We start from the raw sequence: 20,486 nt of genomic DNA, 5'->3' as shown, positions 1-20,486 counted from the left end.
CTCAGACATTCAAAGTGCTTGTTGGAAAGGCTCTGACTTAACTAGACAAGTCAGTGCTCAGCAATGATAAAATTAGGATATATTCTGGAAGTGCCTTCTCTTAATCCTTGAAGTTTTGGTCCTTCAGCTAGACACAGCTCCAAGGGCAGATCAGTCAGAGAAGTCAGACCCCAGGCTGAACTGAGACAGCTTTCCCACTTTGCCCGCTCTGCAGTAAGCAGGCTGCCCAAGGACATGCAGGCTCTTCAGGAATGAAGCAGGGACTAAGCATTTCTGAAGAAGGAACAAGCATTCCATCTCAAGTGAGGAACTAAAAAAAGGAATTTGTTTATTGAGGGCAAGAGGATGCAAACAATATAAAAATCAAAAGCTTATCTGACTTTTCTTTCTCTGCTTCTCAAATGGGGGTGGGATTTTATTTGTACATTTTCTGAGGGTCCCCAACTGCCAATGGAATCCTTTATACAGGGGGAAGCTGTGGGACAGATTCCTTAAGAGACCCTTTGGGAGAACTCTCATTGGGCAGGAGTGGTGCTCAATATTGCCTATTTCTTTCCCTTCTGCTTCATGTGTACTACAAAATAGTCATTGCATGCAATGGTGAGCCCTGCGATTAGCGAGAAGAAGCTCTGGAAGCCCACTTTGCCATCTCGGCACTGGTCGAGGTCCTTCATTATTTTGTCCACGGCCAGAGGGTCTTTCTGATTCTGAAAAAAAGAACAAAGGCAAGAAATATTGGTCAGTGGTTACTGTGCCAAGCTTCTCTGACTTGCTCTGCTGACAACCATTAATTAATATAATCTTCCAATTATCTTAACTCTTGTTTTAGGTTATAAGTGATTTTTGGAGGTCACCTAAATGTATTTTTCTGCCTTGAGGGAGCATTTCAGTAAATTCATATTCAATTCATAAGCTAGGAAAGAAGGTTTCATGGTATCTTTTCATAGAACTATAGAGATATTAGGAATTGCCTATTTCTAGGAAGAGGAGATTCATGTCAGAGAAGCTAGACCAGGCCTCCTAATTCTCAGTCCACTGCATATACCGCTGTGAACTTGGCATGACCTTCTGATCTGCTCTCCTTCTAGCTCAGCCAATTCCACAATTTTCAAGATCACAGGATTCTGCCTGAGAACCACCCTAAAGTTCCCATTTTTTTTTGCAGCGTGTCAGCCTACATTCTCTTCACAATTTTTTTTTTTAAGATTTCATTTATTTATTTGACAGAGAGAGACACAGTGAGATAGGGAACACAATTAGGGGGACTGGGAGAGGGAGAAGCAGGCTTCCCTCCAAGCAGGGAGCCGGACGTGGGTCTCGACCCCAGGACCCTGGGATCATGACTTGAGCTGAAGGCAGATGCTTAACAACTGACCCATCCAGGTGCCCCAGCCTACATCCTCTTAACAAGTGTTTGTTTCTGACAGTGTGGTCAAATCCTTGAAAAAGGAAGCTCCTTAAGAAAAGATCTCATAAGATAATTTAGGCAGTAAGTTTCAGATCTCTCCTTTTCCTCGTGAGGATGGTGAGGATGGTTAGACGTGGTAGTGTGGCTGCTCCTCCAGGGGCCAGACCATCAACCAGTGAGGGAAATGAGGCCCTCTGGAGGTGTAAAGGTGTTCAGGGGAAGTCTCTGCAATTCCACGGATTATGCATATGAGTGAGGAAACTCATGCGCAGTGTCTCAGGAGTGGTGGATGTTTCCACACTGCACCCAGAAACCCCTATGCTAAAGCAGCAACATTTCCCATTTGAGGACTGTAAACTCCACCCTAAGCTGTCACCTACGACTCACTCTATGGGGCTGCCTCTGCTTCTGGTGGGTTTCAGTTAATTCTGGCCTCACCCCCAGCTTCCTGGCTGCGGTCAGGAGTGAAATTTGGATGACACAGACGTCAACTTTAGAAACAAAATGCTCCGTCAGTGCAGCAAGTGTGGGTGTGTCCGGAATTAGGATTTGTGCCTGGAATAAATGGCACGGCCACATTCTGTACTCTGGAGTCTGTACGCCCTTTACGTTTCTTATGCCACCAAGCCTTCAGGTGGAGAGTCTGGGTCTCACATGATGTTCATCCTCACTTCTCATTTTATGCAACAGCACAATTAACAAGGGGTTAGTACGCGGAGAATGCCTTTGTGTGATGGGCAGGCTTACAAGGAACACATGCCCCTGCATTTTATGCTTGCCTGGGAGGATTCCCGAGAGCGGAAGTGTGGAGGTGATTGTGTCCAGCCCTCTCATGTATGGGGCCGGAACTGAGGCCCGGAAGCCAATGCCACCTGGCTAGTGTGAGGACAAAGCCAGATCTAATTCATTGTCTGGGGCTGTGAAAGCAGAGCAGCGGCATATTCTGCAGTCTTCTGGGCTAGCATCGTGGCCCGTGTGGCTGTGAGCCCGCTGTCAGGCTCTGGGTATCCACTTACTTAACTGGCGTGGATAACGTGAATCAGAGCGTACTGTAAAACCCCATGTTCAGGAGGCAGGGGCTCGACTCATGTGCTCACCACCAGGCTGACGACAAGACGCAGGACTCAGCACTTTACCATCAGCTCCCTTCACCTGTTAGAGGCTAATGCAGTTTTCTACCCCAAGCACAGTAACGATCCTTTCCTTTTTTTTTTTTTTTTTTTTTTTTTTTAGATTCTACTTATTTATTTGACAGAGAGAGAGGGGGAGAGAGAGAGCACAAGCAGGGGGAGTGGCAGGCAGAGGTAGAGGGAGAAGCAGGCTGCCGCTGAGTAGAGAGCACAACATGGGGCTCAACATGGAGCTCGATCCCAGGACCCTGGGATCATGACCTGAGCCAAAGGCAGCCGCTTAACTGACGGAGCCACCCAGGCGCCGCAGTAACGATCCTATCAAATGACCACAGGAGTGGCAGGGAGAAAGGGGCTTGCATTTCATGCTAGTACTTTGTCAAGCAATGTTTCCCCTTTGGTTAAACACCACAGCCATGTCTTGAGGGGCTACGATGTAAAAGGACAACTATGCCTTGTGGCCTAATGTCCTGAGTGAGGTGTCTGAGCTGATGGCACAGTCCTCTCCTAGTCCTGATGGGCCCCTCTGTCTGTGGGACTCAAGCTGTGTTCTCAGAGCATTTTCAGTGCAGAAAGCAGTGATTTCTGAGTCACACTTGGCTCTCATTCAGCAGATGCTTGACACCATTCCTTTCTAGATTAGAACAGGACACTTAGGGGCACCTGGGTGGCTCAGTGGGTTAGGGCCTCTGCCTTCGGCTCAGGTCATGATCCCAGGGTCCTGGGATCGAGCCCCACATCGGGCTCTCTGCTTAGCAGGGAGCCTGCTTCCTCCCCCCTCTCTCTCTCTGCCTGCCTCTCTGCCTACTTGTGATCTCTGTCTGTCAAATAAATAAATAAAATCTTTAAAAAAAAAAAGAACAGGACACTTATTTTTAAAAAGCCTTTATCTGAAGGGATCTAAGAAGAGACATGAATTGCTCAGAGTGGATGTGACCAGAATGTGGGATCTCCAATGCCAGGTTTATGACGTGAGGTGGCCACTTCCTGCTTGATGCCTCTCTGGTGAGAGGCCTTTTTTCTCTCTGTCTGTCTCAATGGACATCTTGTGGTTCTGTGTGTGCAGCCTTATTTCACCTTCATACTATAAGCTCCTTGAGGGTAGGGAGTGTGTCTTCTCTACCTTCTGCTTCCCCCATGACATCTTACAAACCGTAGGCACTCAATAATGTTTAATAAGCAAAGGAACAAAGACACTTTTCTACTAGGGGCCTCCGCAGGGAAGGGATGGAAAGTGGAAGGAACAGCAACCAAGACTAGAAGTCCTGGTGTTCATGCCTGGTTCTTTCTGGGCCTTTCAGGACTTACTTCCAAAAATCCAGGGAACTCCTTTTCCATGAGTACTCGCAGGTCCTCCTTTGTTAAGTAGCCTTTATCACCAGCAAACTTGTGAAACGTGAACATCATGGTTTCCATGGCATGTTCCATTTGAGACGGCATTTTGGTGAGGTCTGTTGAAACCTTTTAAAAGATGTAAAGAAAGAGTTTACATGAGCTTTTAAGACACATGTATTGCCAGTCTTCTGTGGGTAACTGGAAGGAAAATGATTAGGTCATCCATGTGACCCTTTCTGGCTCTAACGTTCAATGAATCTAAGGCCCCATTCACCTCAGGTGTTGGGCCTCCTGCTGATGGAAATGGGCCCCTCAGGTATTGGTGCTCTAAATGAGGAATTTGTCTAGTTGCCCACTAAGTCTGCATCAATTACCTAATGAAGAATAAAAACTAATCTTTTGGAAAAGCAAGGTCAGTATTCCTATTTTTAACCGACAAAGCATCTACTGAAAGAGCAGAGGTTTCATCTTTTCTCTTGCCACTGGTACATGGGACTGACTCTTAGATATGTCTGAATACCAACAACCCACACAGTCAAGCCTGGTTAATACTCCAAGCTTAACTAGGTAACCTGATTCAGTTTAAGTCTAGGTTTAGAAATCTGCTAAAAAGGCACCTGGGTGGCACAGGTGGCTGAGTGTCCAACTCTTGGTTTTGGCTCAGGTTGTGATCTCAGGGTCATGAGATCAAGCCCTGCTCAGTGTGGAGGCTTCATTATATTTAATTTAAAGATTTTATTTATTTATTTGAGAGAGAGAAAGAGGGAGAAAGAGCACAAGCTGGGGGAGCAGCAGAGGGAGAGGGAGACGCAGACTCCCCACTGAGCAGGGAGCTCAATGCAGGATTCGATCCCAGTATGTTGGGATCATGACCTGAGCCAAAGGCAGATGCTTAACTGAATGAACCACCCAGGTGCCCCCGTGCAGAGTCTTCTTGACATTCTCTCTCCCTCTCCCTCTGCAGTGCGCCTCCCCCCACCCCCAACGCCATGCATGTGCTCTCTCTCTGTCTTAAAAAAAAAAAAAAAAGAAAAAGAAAAATACAAATCTGATTACAAATAAATTTTGTTTCCTGGGCGTGTATTCTTTACTAAAGGTCTGAACTTGTTATTGATTGCAACACATTGCTTGCATCTCTGGTAGTAAAATGTAGGTTTTCAAAGCTACTCAAAGCTCATTGTCTAGTTTCTTGAAAAGGAACAAGTAACAGTATATCCCCAACTCTTTCAGGGACCTAGTTTTTGGCAGGAAGCACAGAAGAACCACTCTGATTCTGGGGCACAGTGGGAGAGCAAAACTTTTCCATTGGAAAGTGTTTAAAAGAAGGGAAAGGAAACATGTCAGATCATTCTGTTCAGGTACAATGATCTGGGGGCATATGCCACATCAAGACCTGGTGCCTGGTGCTTAATACAAACTCAGTGGATTTTGGCTTCATTGGAAGGAATGTTTTGTCAGAACAGAGTAGTTTTGGCCAACATCACTTAAGATCACACTAGTGGACAGAAACAGGTGAACCTGAATGAAGACTGCAGCATACCACTCCAAAAACAAACAACAACAACAAAACAAAAAGCCCCCAAAGGGGAGCATGGGTGGCTCAGTTGGTTAAGCAGTTAAGTGTCTGCCTTCAGCTCAGGTCATGATCCCGGGGTCCTAGGATCGAGCCCCACATTGGACTCCCGGCTGAGCAGGGAGTCTGCTTCTCCCTCTCCCTCTGCGGCTTCCCCCGCCGCCACTCACTTGTGCTCTCTCTCTCATTCTATCAAATAAGTAAAATCTTAAAGAAAAATAAGTAAGCCCCCCAAAACCCCACGGCACAAGAACAGGTTTTGAGCACAGATTGATGGAGAGGCTGGCACCTTTCCTGGTTGGAGTGCCCAAAGAAACCAGAAACGTGATTTCGGTCTGGTTCCTGCTGCTGACGGATCTGTGTTCAACACAGATTTCTAAATGCTATCTTTTACAGAGGAGAAGGCAGAGCTAGTTGGTGACCACAGGGACTGAGCAATTATACTTCTGAATTGTAAGTTCTACCCCTTTAATCCCCAGAAAAGTGCAGGAACCAGCACGCTAAAGAATGTGCTACTCTACAGAATGCTACATGCCAGACTCTGGCGTGATTCATCCAAAAGGCAGTTCTCTTGGAAAGATCAGCAAATTAATGCTTCAAGGTCCACTGTGAGATGAATTCCAGGGGAACCACACCTTTTCCTCCTTTCGTACACAGCCCCAGTGGTTGTCAATGGCAACCCATAGCACTTAGATGGAGTTGCCCTTGCCTGGATTGTTCTGGAAGTTGAGCAATTTAAGAGAACTGAGCTGAACGAGTCAGGGGAGGGAAGATGTGGGATTCCACCCCAGGTCTGAAATAACTCAGGAAAGGAGTCAGTGACCAGAGGTATTAAAAAAAAAAACCCTCTGTGTCTAAGCTCAGAGAAGCAGGGTTCTTCATAACCAATTCCCAAAGGTGCCGAAATTGGTACTGGTCACCAGACACCCAACTCACCTTCTGCACAGAGCAGAGGGAAGGTGCACTGCAAAGCCAGAGAAGAAAGGGGACATGGCATAGTAAGGACCCCTATAATGGGAGAACAGGCTAATTTAGGAACTTCTAAGGAATATAAGTTGTAAGCAGGAAATCTTGGCGACCCTTGAATATCTTCTTTGAGAGAGTGAGGCCAGTCTAACTCGAGTGAACGCTCAGGTCTCAGATGACTCCAGTCCCACTCCTACTTGTCCACATTCATTAGGAAGCTTTCTTCTCTGAAGCCACGTGTCCCCCATCTTCCCCTCCCCATCGCTGTTTTATTTAACAAATGGGCAGTAAGAACAGCAGCCAGCCGACTCCCTATTTGTCAGGTAGACCTTTGAAATAAGAACGCAGAACAGTGACTAGCCAGGAATCTGAGTTCATGGAGGTGAACGGCTTTGATAAGCAGAGGAGATGCCCACAGTCTCATCAGGAACCAGTGCCCAGAGAGTAATGAGCAGGGCTACGAGCAAATTATTGTTTTGAAGGAGGAGCCAGAGCATTGGTTTTCAAGTAAGATGAAGGAAAAGGGGCAAAAGTTGTGATTAGAACTGTTCTCTTAGCTAGTGGATGAGTCAAGGAGCTCTTCTTCCCCAATGCAGCTGCTGCCCCACTGAGTCAGTAGCTCTCCTGTCTTGGGTGGGGCAGGCTGCAGGGCTGACCATTGGTACTAGAGGAGCAAGTTCAGGGACCTGAATCTGGCGCTTCCATCTCCCCAATCACACAACACACTCTGTTCCATTTTCACTGGGGCTAAGAGGGGGCAGCATCCTGCATACCCAGGACAACCTAGCTTTGCACCTGAAACACTCAATCCATTTAATCTTTCACCTGTCTATCTCCCTCTCAGATTTAAGATCCTACAGGGGAAGAACTGTGAATTATTCTGTTCTATGAACTGCAAGATAAGCGTTTGCAAAATGAATGAATGAATCAATCAGACAAGCCCCTTGGCAGGACCTGAAGTGCAGGTGTGACCACCCGGGTTTGCACTGAAACCCTTGTAGTTCAGAGCTCGGCAGAAGGATGTGAAGCTGGGGTGAAGTGGGGAAGCGGCCCTCGGGGCTGCCTGTGAATGGGAATAGTAGGGCACAGACAAAAGCACATTCCGTGAGCCCAGGGAAAAAAAAAATGTGTCCTGCTAAACAGGTCTGGCCAGACCCTGAACATGACTTCTCTTTCTCTTCTCACTCCTGCTGTTTTCTTGTGTTTTGGTTCACACTGTGCACTCCACAGGCTGTAAGTACCTCATCGTTCTTGCATTTCTTTATTGAGTCATTTTATTCTGATGTCTGTGTGTCCTCCCTACCTGTTTGCCTAGGTAAGAGGTCTTTACGATGGGGGCTCAGAACTCTAGTTTTTCTCTGTGCAGTTCTCTCTACAGAAAAGAACCCTGGACTCCACAAATTTAGTCACAGTGGTGGGAATTACATTTTCCATTTCTGGTCCTCCTACACTGAGCACTTGCTGTGCATGTCCCTGACGTTAGGCTGGTGTGCACATTCACACATATACACACACACACACACACACGCACGCACGCACTTTCTCTCTCTCTCTCTCTGTGCTTGCCTTTGGGGAGTTCACCAGCTAATGGCATACTGTTTAAAAATATATTCTGAATTCTAGCTAATTGTGTTTCTGATTCTTTCCCCACTAGATTGTGGGTTCCTTAAGCAGCCTGCCCTCCCACAGCCTGCTCAATGGAGTGGTAAGAATGAGTGACAATAATGTACATTTCGGTTCTCCTGGGAGTAGCAGGGAGCAGGAGGCCTCCTTAGAAAAGTGTCTATTCCTGAGTGATCCCAAATGTTTGCTCTGGACCCATGCCCAGATCCAGACCGTAATTTCAAAAAGGACACTTCTAAAGAGCAAGAGGGCTGATTTACTTTGCTCTTCTGTGTCTTGTCCATACCCTAGTTTTCTTACAGCCCACCCAGAAAATAATTGGCAGGGTGTGTGTCAAAACAAACATCTGTTATTTAAAAATGTGTTTGAGGTTTCCTTCCTTCTGCTTTGGAGATTTTGAAAAGAAAAGAAAAGAAAGCTTTTTCTTTCTTTCTTTCTTTCTTTCTTTTTTTTTTTTTTTTTAAATTGAACACAGAAGGTATTTTTGAATTTGATCCCTAAAAAGAATTCAGAAAAAATGAGTTGAGGCAACGGATCTGGATCCAGGCTCTCTCTCCTGCCTCTCCTCAAACATAAAACTTGCTCATCAAAAACGTGGGCAGTGAAGAAAAAGCTCCAGATGCAAGAAGAACTCAGAAGCCCTCTCTACCCCAGTGGAGTATGTTCACTTTTCCTGGAAGATCTGTCAGACATCAGCCTGAACTGGCAAAGGGTAGCCATTGTGACAGTGCTGTTAAAACCATTGGTGGGTTGAATAGTAGTTATTTAGTGAAGGGGTAGGAAGCGCTGAAAATTGTTTAAAAATAAGCAAATTCATTCTTTTTGTTTTTGATATGAGATTCCTAAATTGTTGAGTCTTCAGGAAAATGAAAAGCTTAAGAAAGATGCTAAGCCTTCATTCCAGCTTTCCCAGCACTCAGAGTGCTAACTTACACATCAAAACCCTGAAAAGATTCCATTGTTTCCCTCAACTTTGAACTACTGGGCTTTATCCAAGGGCATACCAAGTGGGCAGTGCTCTAAAAAAGCCACATTTTTGGAACTCTCATTGGAAAGCAGGGAGGCACCCAGTCTTAGCTCCACCAGGCCCAAGGGCTGACTTCACTGGGGCGGCTGCTTGAGATACTGGTCAAAGGCCAGACTCGGGAGGAAAAGGGCCCATCCTATACTGTTTGCAAAAAAAGCCAGGGCAGAGCATCATCTAAAAATCAGCATACTTTATGGCCAGGATATCCTCAAGAAAATGTGAAGAACTGAAATAAGAAACTTCAAATGGGTCAAGGACCACGATGAAGAAAGTAGCTTCTGGCTGTCAAGAGCCAGAAGAGACAAGAAATAGAAAAAGGTTAGGAATCTGTGGGGGCCGGGCTGATGAAGAAATTTCCCATGAGTTATATGAACTCATTTCTGCCCCAGCCTCTGGTATTATCTTTTGCAATCTGCTGAAACATGTTGGAGGCAAAGATCACTGTCTGGGTGTTTCCATGAGCCTGGTCTCCCCTGAAGTGCAGGGTATAAAGAGCCACTGCAGCAGTCTGAAACTCAAGCTGCAGAGCTGGGGGTGGAAACCTACAGCCGCTGCTAAAAACATCTTAACGGGAAGAGCTACCTCACAAGTAAAGCTGGGGCAGCCTGCCAGCAGGCATGCCGGCCAATCACCCAACAGGGGTGCGTCTCACCTTGGCCTTGCCAATCCAGTTGCTGCCCTCACCCACAGTTCAGTCCAGAAACCTCTCCTTCAGATAGCTGGCCAGTCCTGGTGTGACTCACTTCCTCTTGGAAAATGCCCTATGAGATGGCACAGTTCCCCTTCTTCGGGAAGTCTTCTGTCCGAACCATCTGCACAGACTATCTGGAACCACTGGGGCCACACCCACATGGTCTCGCAGCTGAGTCACGGGCCTGCTCTAGGAGAATCTGGGAGCCCTTTGTGCTCACCAGGCCCTGCATGATGCTCCCAGCTCCCCTTGAGAGGGAAGGGGAGGTGGACTTGATGTATTTCAGGGTCTGGCCTAAGGCTCTGCTCTGCCTAGCTTGTAGCTGCTCGGCTTTCCTTAGCTTTCCTCACCAGCCCCAACCACCCAACTTGGCAGAGTCTCGGTTTCAATTAGGTAGTCTAAATGGACAGTTAGCAGTATCCAGGGCTGGAGGAAGCCGCGTTCCTTTGGCTAAGCTCAAGTTGTGACCGGGTACCAAGGGCAAGTCTATCTCTGCTCATGCACGGGGCCAGATTAATCTGGGCTGGAAGGTCTTTCATCAAGGCCGCTCTTCCCTTCTTTATAGTTCCACTTGTTTAATGAGGATTGCAAGAAGGGAATCCTTTCAGTAGGGAAATCCCTTCCTATATTCTCCTCTCCGCCACCGCCATCTAGCCAAGCTTTGTTACGAAAACAAATAGACCTACACACAAAACAACAGGAAGCCCAACCTGCAGCATCTGGGCGAGGGACTGAACAGTGCCCTTTAGGAAGCTGCCAACCTGTCCAGCTCGGTCCGTGTATCTCAGAGGAGGAGGCCACACACATTTGGCCAGAGGTCAGCCTGCAGCTCGAGCCCACAGAGAAACATGTCAGCCAGGAAGGGGCGAGAAGCGGGATTTCGGATAACTCGGGAGACTGGTGGAAAAGTAGGAAAAGTGGCAGTAAGGAGCAACGGAAAGGGAGGAGAGGGCAGAGGCTCGGGGCGCCCACACCGCGGACCGGGAATAAAGGACGAGCGCCCCTCCTCCAGTCCGTGAGGATCGGGGCAGGGGCGCTGCCCGCTTCGCCGGGGTGTGGCCCAGGGCGCTGAGAAGTGGACAGCTAGCAACCGCCGGCGCCCGGAACACCGCGCGAGCCCCGACAGCCGACGGGGGGCTTCCCCAGGCGCCACGTCCGGGCTGGGGGCGGCCGGGGAGCGGCGGGCGGAACTCACCTTGGCCCGAGGCGCAGCAGGGACGATTGGCTGGCTGGGACGCGCGGCCAGTGAGCGGTACGCGGCGCTCTGGGAGCCTTAGTAAGGGGCGGGGGTTGGAAGGGGGAGGGGGAGGCAGGAGGAGCCTGGGCCGGTGTCCCGGGCGCGCTCACCCCACCCCTTCACCCCACCCTCCTCTTCCTGTTACCCCCCCACCCCAACCCGGCGCAGGCACACGCCCTCCCCGCGGTGCCGCAGCGCCCCGGACTCCGCCCGCTCTCACCTCGCCTGAGAGCATTCTTGTGAACGTCTCTTTCTACTCCAGGGCTCTCGGATAGTTCAGGGCATCCCCACCCTAGGCCGTGCCCTTCCTCTCGGGTTTGGTTTTAGAGTGAGCGCGCGAGGAAATCAAAGAATCCAGCCGTTCTTCGGGTGGGGTGCGCTGGCCCAGAACAACATGTAGGCGGCTCTTCGGTAACCTACAGGTCTAGGAATTAGTTTCTAGATGGTTCCGCAGGGAGGGAGGGACACGTGGAGCCCAAACGACAGCCAAGGCGTTGTATTCGCAGATTAGGCCCAGGACTGCAGTCCGGAGGGTCTCCTTGGCCTGTGCCCGTGGCAGCCCACATTTGGCAGAGAAGCCGGTTCCCTGCTTGGCGCCTGCCCTGCAGAGTGGGGGATGGAGGGTGCTGTTGGCTTGTCGGCTCCCACACAGGCCCCTTGTTGGACAAGGGATTGACCCCTCAGTGTGTATGGCTTCACGTGGCGTATAGTTGAGCTTCAGTTGTAGGTGACATCGTTAAGACCAAAGTTTCTAAGCCTCCTTTTTGTCCTGTAATCGGCCTGTTTGGTTCTCGGAGCCCTTTAAGAAGTTTCTGGAAGAAGTTTAGAGAAAACCTAAGGGTTTCTAGTGGATGCACAGTGTTTCCCTCCTCCCCCCATTTCTTTTAACTGCTTTTTAGGGTTAAATGCAAACTACTAGCAGTTGTTGGTGGAAAAGGGCCCAGTCCCAAGTCCTGGGTTTTCCTTTGTTCCCAGGGGAGGTCCTGGGAGGAGTGGAGTGAGTGATCCTAAAGGAATGAACAGACTCGGGGAATCCTCCAAGTGCTACCATGTGACTAATCTTGGCTCTTGCTAGGAAAACCCAATTTGAATTTCAATTCTCACTCACACTGTGTTCCTGCAACCCTGGTGGTGACTGTTCAGGGGGGGAGTTCTTCAGAATTTTGCCATATACTTTCTTTTTCCCAGGCCCCAAGTTTTAGTCAAGAATGGAGAAACACACACACACACACACACACACACACACACACACACACACACATTTCTAAGCTGGGGATTTGCAGGAAGGGAGGGGGACTTAAAAAAAATTGAACCCAAATTCTCAAATTTGGTCCCTAAAGTAAATTCAGAAAAAAGGCAATGGATCTGGATCCAGGCTCTCTCTCCTATTTCTCCCCAAACATAAAACTTGTTCACCAAAGAAGTGGGTGGCAAAGAAAAAGCTCCAGATGCACGAAGAAAGAACTCCAAAGCCTTCTCTACCCCAGTGGAGCACATCCACTTTTCCTTGAAGAGTTGTCAGACATCAGCCTGAACTGGCAAAGGGTAGCCATTGTGACAGTGCTGTTAAATCCACTTGGTGGGTTGGGTGGTAGTAATTTAGTGAAGGGATAGGAAGCACGGAAAATTGTCAAAAATGAGTAAAAAAAAAAATTTTTTTTTTCTTTTGATGTGAGATTTCTAAATTGTGATCACACTGATTATAGAATTATGTGTTCTATTTTTGTTTCATAATACTTTATTTTCCTTCCTTCCTTCCTTTTCTTCCTTCCTTCCTTCTCTCTTTCTTCTTTTTCTTTTTACTATTTTCTGTCATTATTTATCAAGAACATGCTTATTTATTTACTCATTCTTTTTTTTTTTTTTTTTAATCCCTATTCATATACACTGTAGCTTCTCTACTCTCTTCTTCTGGTTGCTGGTGCCAGAAGCTGAGGCCTTCCAGTTCCTAGTAGCTTTGGCTCCAAAGATGGAGGGAACCGGGTTTCTGAAACCCTGTGAAGTGCTGAGAATGCAGTGGTGAAAATGGTCAGTAGGATGGCCACTATCTCTGTCTTTGTGCAGCTTCTTATGTTTTTGTACTGGAAGGCCCATAAAGTCCCAAGTGTCTGCCATGCTTATACTCTCCCTCTAGAAGATGTTGTGCCAGGCAGTTCTTTCTTTTTTTTCTTTCTAAATATTTTGTTTATTTATTTGATGGGGAGAGAGAGAGAGAGAGAGAGCGTGCACACAAGCGGCGGGGGTGGGGGGTGAGGAGCGGAGGGAGAGGGAGAAGCAGGCTACCCCCTGAGTCAGAAGCCCGACGCAGGGCTGTATCACAGGACCCTGTGATCATGACCTGAGCTGAAGGCAGATGCACAACCAACCGGATGAGTCACCCAGGTGCCCCCAGACAGTTCTTTCTTGAGAAAGTAGTTAGGCCTTGTAAACCATATGCATACAGTGAAGCCACCTCAGTTTCCCTAGTGACAACCAACGGGATCAGGCAGCAGTGCCTGAGCCAGAGCTGCTCAGCCAGGATGGTAGAGTAGCAGCAGGAAGGGGAGCTGCGCAGAATGGAAAAGACAGAATGGCCCTGTGAAAATCAAAGAAAATCTTGTTTAAAATGGAGTCAGGGGGCGCCTGGGTGGCTCAGTGGGTTAAGCCGCTGCCTTCGGCTCAGGTCATGATCCCAGGTCCTGGGTTCGAGCCCCACATCGGGCTTTCTGCTCCGCAGGGAGCCTGCTTCCTCCTCTCTCTCTGCCTGCCTCTCTGCTTACTTGTGATTTCTCTCTGTCAAATAAATAAATAAAATCTTTAAAAAAAAAAAAAAAAATGGAGTCAGGAAGCCAGCAGGGGGCGCTCTCATGCCCTAGCACACATTAAGGGCAGACCCAACACGAAGAGAGGGACGCTGCCGGTGGATACTACTTTACTATTCAGGAGGGAGGGAGGAAGACTTTTTAGCACAATCCAGCCAATGAAAAGCCACTACCCTTCACATTCCCAGTTTACTTGAATGGACTTGATGTTTGTAACAATGCCGGTGAACTTCCAATTTCCTCTATAAAAGAGCAGTCCTCCTTTGTTCTTCTGACTTGTCTACGTTTGCTTGTCCCAGTTTGTAATTCTCTGCTATGCCCAAATAAACCCATATTTGCTGGTAAAATAACTGGCAGTTTTATTTTTTAGATTAACAGCCATCCAAGGAATGGGAACAGAGGCCTGACTCAGTGTTGTCCCTGGAGTGAACAGAAGGCAATGCTGAAGCTCTCCACCAGGTCTACGGTATGTTCTAGTATACTAAATGCCAGGGGCAGAGGGCATTGTTCCACTACTGAGGCAGCAATGGGAGTTGTTCCTCTTCTCTGCGTGGAAACAAAACCTGTCACTTGGTGGTTCTTAACTTTTTGAGGTTTGTAGTTAGAGCCCAGAGGGCGGCCTGTTCACTAGAAATGTGTTCTTCCCGTCAGCTGGCTGTGGCTGCTCAGCCAGGAATTGGGATCCCAGCACCTGTTGCACTCAGGTGGGACTCTGATTAGTCACCTGCTGAATGGAACTGGCCATGATGTATGTCACTTGCAGACGAAATTAGTTAAGAGGTGACTTTACCATGAGAGACTATGGACTCTGAAAAACAATCTGAGGGGTTTGAAGCGGCTGGGGGTGGGAGGTTGGGGAACCAGGTGGTGGGTATTGGAGAGGGCATGGATTGCATGGAGCACTGGGTGTGGTGCAAAAACAAGGAATACTGTTATGCTGAAAAAAAAATAAAATTAAAAAAAAAAAAAAGAGGTGACTTTACCACATTTTTTTCTTCCCATTTGCTAGACGCTGAGGCTTTAGGGGGTTGGAAGGAGCCTGAGTTACTGAATCACCGAGTGGAGGAAAACCACCTGCAAACTAGGCCCAGCTTCACTGGAACAGTTATGTAGGTGAGAAAGAAAACTGTGGAATTTGGGGGTTTACCTGTTACCACATAACCCTAACAGATAGAATGGCATTCTTTTGTGTGCCAGAAATTTTGGTAGCATGCTCATGAAGTCGGGAGTTGAAGAATTACACTGTTACACTGATCACACATCAGCATGGTGACGTGTTTTCGTGGAACTGGCTCTCCTCCCTGAGAATCTCTTGGGTCCTCAGAAGGCATGGTGCTCCCAGGTCTGGCAAAAACATACACCTTTTTTGTCTCTTCCTGTGCATCAAGTTGTGCCTGTAGCTCACAGAAACTATGTGCAGCCTAGCTCTGTTTGCAGGGAAACTCTGTTACTGTTGTGAATCATAGTTGTAGCAAAAGAAAATTTGACCTGTCAGTGAGGGAGCCCTGGTAAGGAGTCACCGCAGTCCGTGGTACTTCAGTTGAAAAGCACAGATTTACAGTTGTCTGGTCAAGACTGGTTGATGGCAATCCAGAAAACAAAATGAAACAACAAACCCCCAAGTGTGGTACACTGTAAGTAGGGCAAAGCATTATTAAACCTTTCCCATATTTTTTGAACATTTAGGTTGTTACCAGTTTTTTTTTTTTTTTTTTTTTTTTTTTTACTGCCATACATTATAATGATATACAATAGGACTACTTTTGAATAAACACCTTTGCCCGTCTGTTTATTTGCTTGGATAGATTTGTCTCAGAAATCTTAAAGGACAAGTAGGGCTGAGATAGTGTAGGTGCAGACAGGAGGGAAAAGCATGTGCTAGAGCATGGAATCCTGGAGTGAGTGCTTCTATCCTAGGAATTGCTCCAGTCCCGAGAGGAAAGCCTGGGGCACCTGAGATACTCTTCTAAGGGGTTTGGAGATTGTTTTTGAAGGTAACAGGGAGTTGCTGAAGAATGTTAAAGGAGTGTGAGCTGCTATCCCACTTTCCAGCACCAGGCTCTGTATCATCACACCACTGTGAACTTGAGTCTCCCTCTGGGCAAAATAGGGGTAGACACTGATCATCTGTGTTGACAGAAAAAAATGAAGCAGCGAGTGACCATGAAGGCACCCAGCTCTGCCCAGCAGGCAGCAGGTTCTGCGCAGTGGATCTAGCTTCTGCGTGGTTCCCCCTCTGTGAGACAGAACCTCTCGGGAGGTCAAGCACGGCTGTTCTGTGGGCAAACACCTTTGAGCAGGCTTCACTCCAGGGCCCCGGAGGGTTGAATAGAGGCTGTATTTGCTGTGCTAACTTGTCTCCTGGGGCAGCAAAAGTTGAAAGACTGTAGCTTGCCTGTCGTCCTCCCTCCCTTCCTTTAAACACTGAACTCTTGGGGCAGCTGGGTGGCTCAGATGATTACATGTCTGCCTGTGGCTCAGGTTGTGATCCCCAAGGTCCTGGGTTTAAGCCCTATGTCGAGCTCCCTGTTTAGTGGGGGATCTGTTTCTCCCCTCTGTCTGCCTCTTTCTTTCTTTCTCTCTCTCTCTCAAATAAATAAAATCTTAAAAACAACAACAACGACACCGAACTCTTAGCTTGGGTTTGGAAACTACCTGCTTCTTCTATAGCTGAACTGCACATTCTAATGATTATAATCAATCAGATATGTACTGAGCACCTTCTTCTTCTTCTCCTCCCCTTCCCCCACTATCCCCTCTGCCCTCTCTCCCTCCTCTTCCTCCTCCTTCTTCTTTTAACTGAGCACCTTCTGGTACCTGGTATGGTCTGGGTACTGTGGCTATGTCAATGACCAAGACAGAAAAATTTCCAAGGCCTTACATTCTAGTGGGAAAGACAAACAGAATACAAGCAAAGGAGAAAACTAAACTAATATAAAAATTGTGGTAAGTTGTAATGAGGGCCATGATGGGAAAAACAAGAGTCTGAATGAGAGAAAGATTAAAGGGGACATGTTTTAGGTAAAAAGTCAGGGAAGAGGGACACCTGGATGGCTCAGTTTGGTTAAGTGTTTGGCTTCAGCTCAGGTCATGATCCCAGGACCTTGGGATGGAGTCCCTCATCAGGCTCCTTGCTCAGTGGAGAGCCTGCTTCTCCCTCTGCCTGCAGCTCCCCCTGCTTGCTCTCTCTCTCTGACAAATAAATAAAATCTAAAAAAAAAAAAAATTAAAAAGTCATGGAAGAGTATACTGAAGACATAGAGGAAGAGAAGGAACTAGGGTTGCAAATAGAACAGGGGCTAGGAGGAAGTTTTCCCTGTGGAGGGAAAAGCAAGTGCAGAGACTGGGAGGTGGGCAGGGGAATTGAAAAGCCATGGGTGTGCTTGCAGCATGGTGGAGAGCAGAGGGGAGGTGATAGGACTTGAGGTGAAGGCACAATCTGCTGTGTCTTAACATGGTGGTTATGAGCACAGAATTGAGGTGAATCCTAGTTTCTGTGCCTCTCTTTAGCCATGTGATCTCACACATGTTACCTAACCTTTCCAAACTTTAGTTTTCTCATTTGGAGAAGGGACTTGATCTTAGTATCTGCCTCACAGGGATGTCATGAATATAAATGAAAAAATGCTTGCAAATGCTTAGCTGAGTGCCTGACATATAGTAAGTGCCACACTAACGTTAACCATAATTATTATTAAGTGGCTGGTGGGTTGGGCTGGATGAACCTGTATAGAATCCTGGCTGTGCTGGATTGCTTTGTGCCATGGGCAGGTAAGTCTCTATGCTTTCTGTTTCCTCATTTATAAAATTCCTTAAATTCCTGGGGTGCCTGGGTGGCTCAGTGGGTTGAGGCCTCTGCCTTCGGCTCGGGTCATGATCCCAGGGTCATGGGATCGAGCCCCGCATCGGGCTCCCTGCTTGGTGGGGAGCCTGCTTCCCCCCGCCCCCCGCCTGCCTCTCTGCCTACTTGTGATCTCTGTCTGTCGGATGAATGAATAAAATCTTAAAAAAAATAAAATAAAAATAAAAAATAAAAGTTATAAAATTCCTTAAATTCCTATCCTGGGGGGGGGTAATTATTATGAGAATTATATGAGGTGATTTATGTGAAGTCATCCTGATGGTAGGAACCAACCCCTCAAGGTCTTATACTTATTACTATTTTTTTAAAAGATTTTATTTATTTGAAAGAGAGAGAGAGAGAGAAAGAGATTGAAAGAGAGAGAATATGTGAGCACAGAGGGAGAGGGAGAAGCAGACTCCCTACAGAGCAGAGAGCTGGACAAAGGGCTCCATCCCAGGACCCCGAGATCATGACCTGAGTTGAAGGCAGAAGCTTAATCCACTGAGCCACCCAGGTGCCCCAGGTCTTATAATTATTTAAAAATGTTTTCCTGGATATTCTACTCTCTTAGCAACGCTCCAAAAAAGACAATAAAAACCTGAATGAAAATTTGTTATAAGTTTGTGAATCTGGGGCACCTGCATGGCACAGTCCTTTAGGCTTCTGAGTCTTGGTTTTGGCTCAGGTGGTGATCTCAGGGTCATAAGCTCAGGGTGGTGAGATCGAACCCTAGGTCAGGCTCTGGGCTCAGCGCAGAGTCTGCTTAAGATTCTCTCTCTCTCTCCTCTGCCCCTCTCCCCTTTTTCTCTCTCAAATAAATACTCCCCCCTCCCAAAAAAAAGTTTGTGAATCCACTTGTGTTATGGATTGAGGTGGCTAAAAAAGAAAAATCTGGGGGCGCCTGGGTGGCTCAGTGGTTAAAGCCTCTGCCTTCGGCTCAGGTCACGATCTCAGGGTCCTAGGATCGAGTCCCGCATCCGGCTCTCTGCTCAGCGGGGAGCCTGCCTCCTCTTCCTGTCTCTCTCTGCCTGCCTCTCTGCCTACTTGTGATCTGTCAAATAAATTTAAAAAAAAATCTTAAAAAAAAAAAAAAGAAAGAAAAATCTGGGAACTTTAGCTCCATTTTTCTCATCACCAGAGATCCCGATTTCCCTGGTCTCTTGCAAGGAGGAAGAAAAAAGACCGTGTACTTTGAGTTAGGTAATAGAACACCAGCTTGTCTGAACTCCAAGAATGCTTGGTGCTGGGGGCAGACTCTGCAGGGGAGGAGCTGCTTCTTGTGGGCTGTAATCTGCCAGCCTCACATGCGGTTCCTTTTCCTTTATTAACCCTTGAGAGCAGGCAGAAGTTCTGCGGGCTGTACGAAAAAAAGTTGTTTAAGCCACAGAGACTGTGCTCATTGGTGACACTGGAATGTGGCTGGGGAGGGCTCAGACCTATGGGGCCCTGGTGAGTCAAACCCTTTGTAAAAAGCTGGCTGCTTAGTTGGGGGGGGGGGGTGCTGGTGGCACAGTCGGAAACCTGCTTGGTTTCGGCTGGCTCAGGTCAGTGATCTCTAAGGTGGGGGTGGGGGTATGTGATCTAGAGGTTGTGAGATAGAGCCCGGCCTCAGGCTCAGAGCTCCGCTGAGAAGTCCGCTAAAATTTCTCTCTCCCTCTCCCTGCCCCTCCCCGCGTGAGTTCTCAGTCTCTTTCAAATAAATAAATAAATAAATAAATCCTAAATCTTAAAAAAGAAGAAAGAAAGGAAGAAAGAAAGAAAGGAAGAAAGAAAGAGAAGAAAAGAAAAGAAAAAAGAAAAAGAGCGGACTGCTTTGTCAGAACCGATACCTCCACAGCGTCAGCCAGCAGCTAACTGTGGGATTTCCTGGCAATCCTGTTTCCGGTCTGGAAGCAAGGGGCCGCTGCCGAGAGGCGCCCTCAGCGATTTGCGCAGGGAGAGGGTGTGTCCTTGCTTCCTACCTAATGCTGTGGGACCCTCTAGTGGCTGCGGAGTGAGTAGCTAGCTCTGCTGTGCTGGTTGTTTTCTTGGGCGTGGCCCCAGTAGACTAAGGGGCAGGAAACCTTGCTCCAGGCCCCCCAGGAGTGAATATGCGGCAGGCAAATTTACCTAGGTGGTTTGTGATGGAGGCTGTGATTTAGGTTGGCACCCTGCCCTATTCGCCCATGCCTTTGGTAGCATATCTCGGGTCTTGGGCAGTGGGAACAGGAATTTTCCATGTATAAGATGCAAAAAACCAGAAAAACAAACAACAAACAAAAAATGAAAGTAGATATTTATTTTACTTTATTATTTTTTTAAAAAGATTTTATTTATTTATTTGTCAGAGAGAGAGAATGAGCACAAGCAGGGAGAGTGGCAGGCAGAGGGAGAAGCACTCTCCCTGCTTAGCAGGGAGCCTGATGCAGGACTCGATCCCAGGACTCTGGGATCACAATCCAAGCTGGAGACAGACGCTTAATGGACTGAGCCAGTCAGGTGTCCCAAAAGTAGAGATTTAGGTTAAGGTAGTGCTTGGTGCCATAGGGATCAAAACCTCAAATAGGGCATAGAATTCAACCAATTTTATTGGTTGGCTTTTAAGTAAATTCATTTTAACAGTTTTGAGCAAGATATGTTGAAATTCAGAGTGCCTAGTTATTGGAGAATGTGTTTGCTGTTAATCAATAGGGGCATCTTTGAGGTCTATACTGGTCATATTGTAAGAACAGAAATGTAATCCAAGTTCCTCTTATTAAAAATTGACATAATAAGGATGCCTTGGTAGCTTAGTCGGTTAAGCTTCTGCCCTCGGCTCAGGTTATGATCCCACAGTCCTTGGATTGAGTCCTGCACTGGGCTACTTGCTTGG

The 20,486-nt window shown here is 47.4% G+C and overlaps 1 protein-coding gene across 2 annotated transcripts; it reads right to left on the bottom strand.

Moving 5' to 3' along the window:
* Positions 1-303: 303 nt before the first annotated feature.
* Positions 304-11,053, bottom strand: LOC111162004 (S100 calcium binding protein A10). 2 transcript variants are annotated; one of them, XM_022526133.1, is made up of 3 exons: positions 10,949-11,053; positions 3,847-3,999; positions 304-707 (listed from the first exon to the last, which is right to left on the bottom strand). In XM_022526133.1, the coding sequence occupies exons 2-3, from the start codon at positions 3,976-3,978 to the stop codon at positions 546-548; spliced, it is 294 nt and encodes a 97-aa protein (XP_022381841.1). In that variant the 5' UTR covers positions 3,979-3,999; positions 10,949-11,053; the 3' UTR covers positions 304-545. The 2 variants fall into 2 exon arrangements, with proteins under 2 accessions (XP_022381841.1, XP_022381842.1); XM_022526134.1 differs by having other exon boundaries at positions 10,967-10,998.
* Between the last annotated feature and the right edge of the window lie 9,433 nt (positions 11,054-20,486).

This window comes from Enhydra lutris, unplaced genomic scaffold, assembly GCF_002288905.1.
Source record: "Enhydra lutris kenyoni isolate GAN:26980312 unplaced genomic scaffold, ASM228890v2 scaffoldscaffold88, whole genome shotgun sequence".
Taxonomy (NCBI): Eukaryota; Metazoa; Chordata; class Mammalia; order Carnivora; family Mustelidae; genus Enhydra; species Enhydra lutris.
Note: the sequence above shows the minus strand (reverse complement) of the source record. Positions and strands in the feature narration are given on the sequence as shown.

Coding starts and splice junctions, on each gene's coding strand:
- LOC111162004 (XM_022526133.1), bottom strand. CDS start 3,978: ATGCCGTCTCAAATGGAACATGCCATGGAAACCATGATGTTCACGTTT. Junction 708..3,846: donor AGTTCCCTGGATTTTTGGAA/GTAAGTCCTGAA, acceptor TCTTTTTTTCAG/AATCAGAAAGACCCTCTGGC.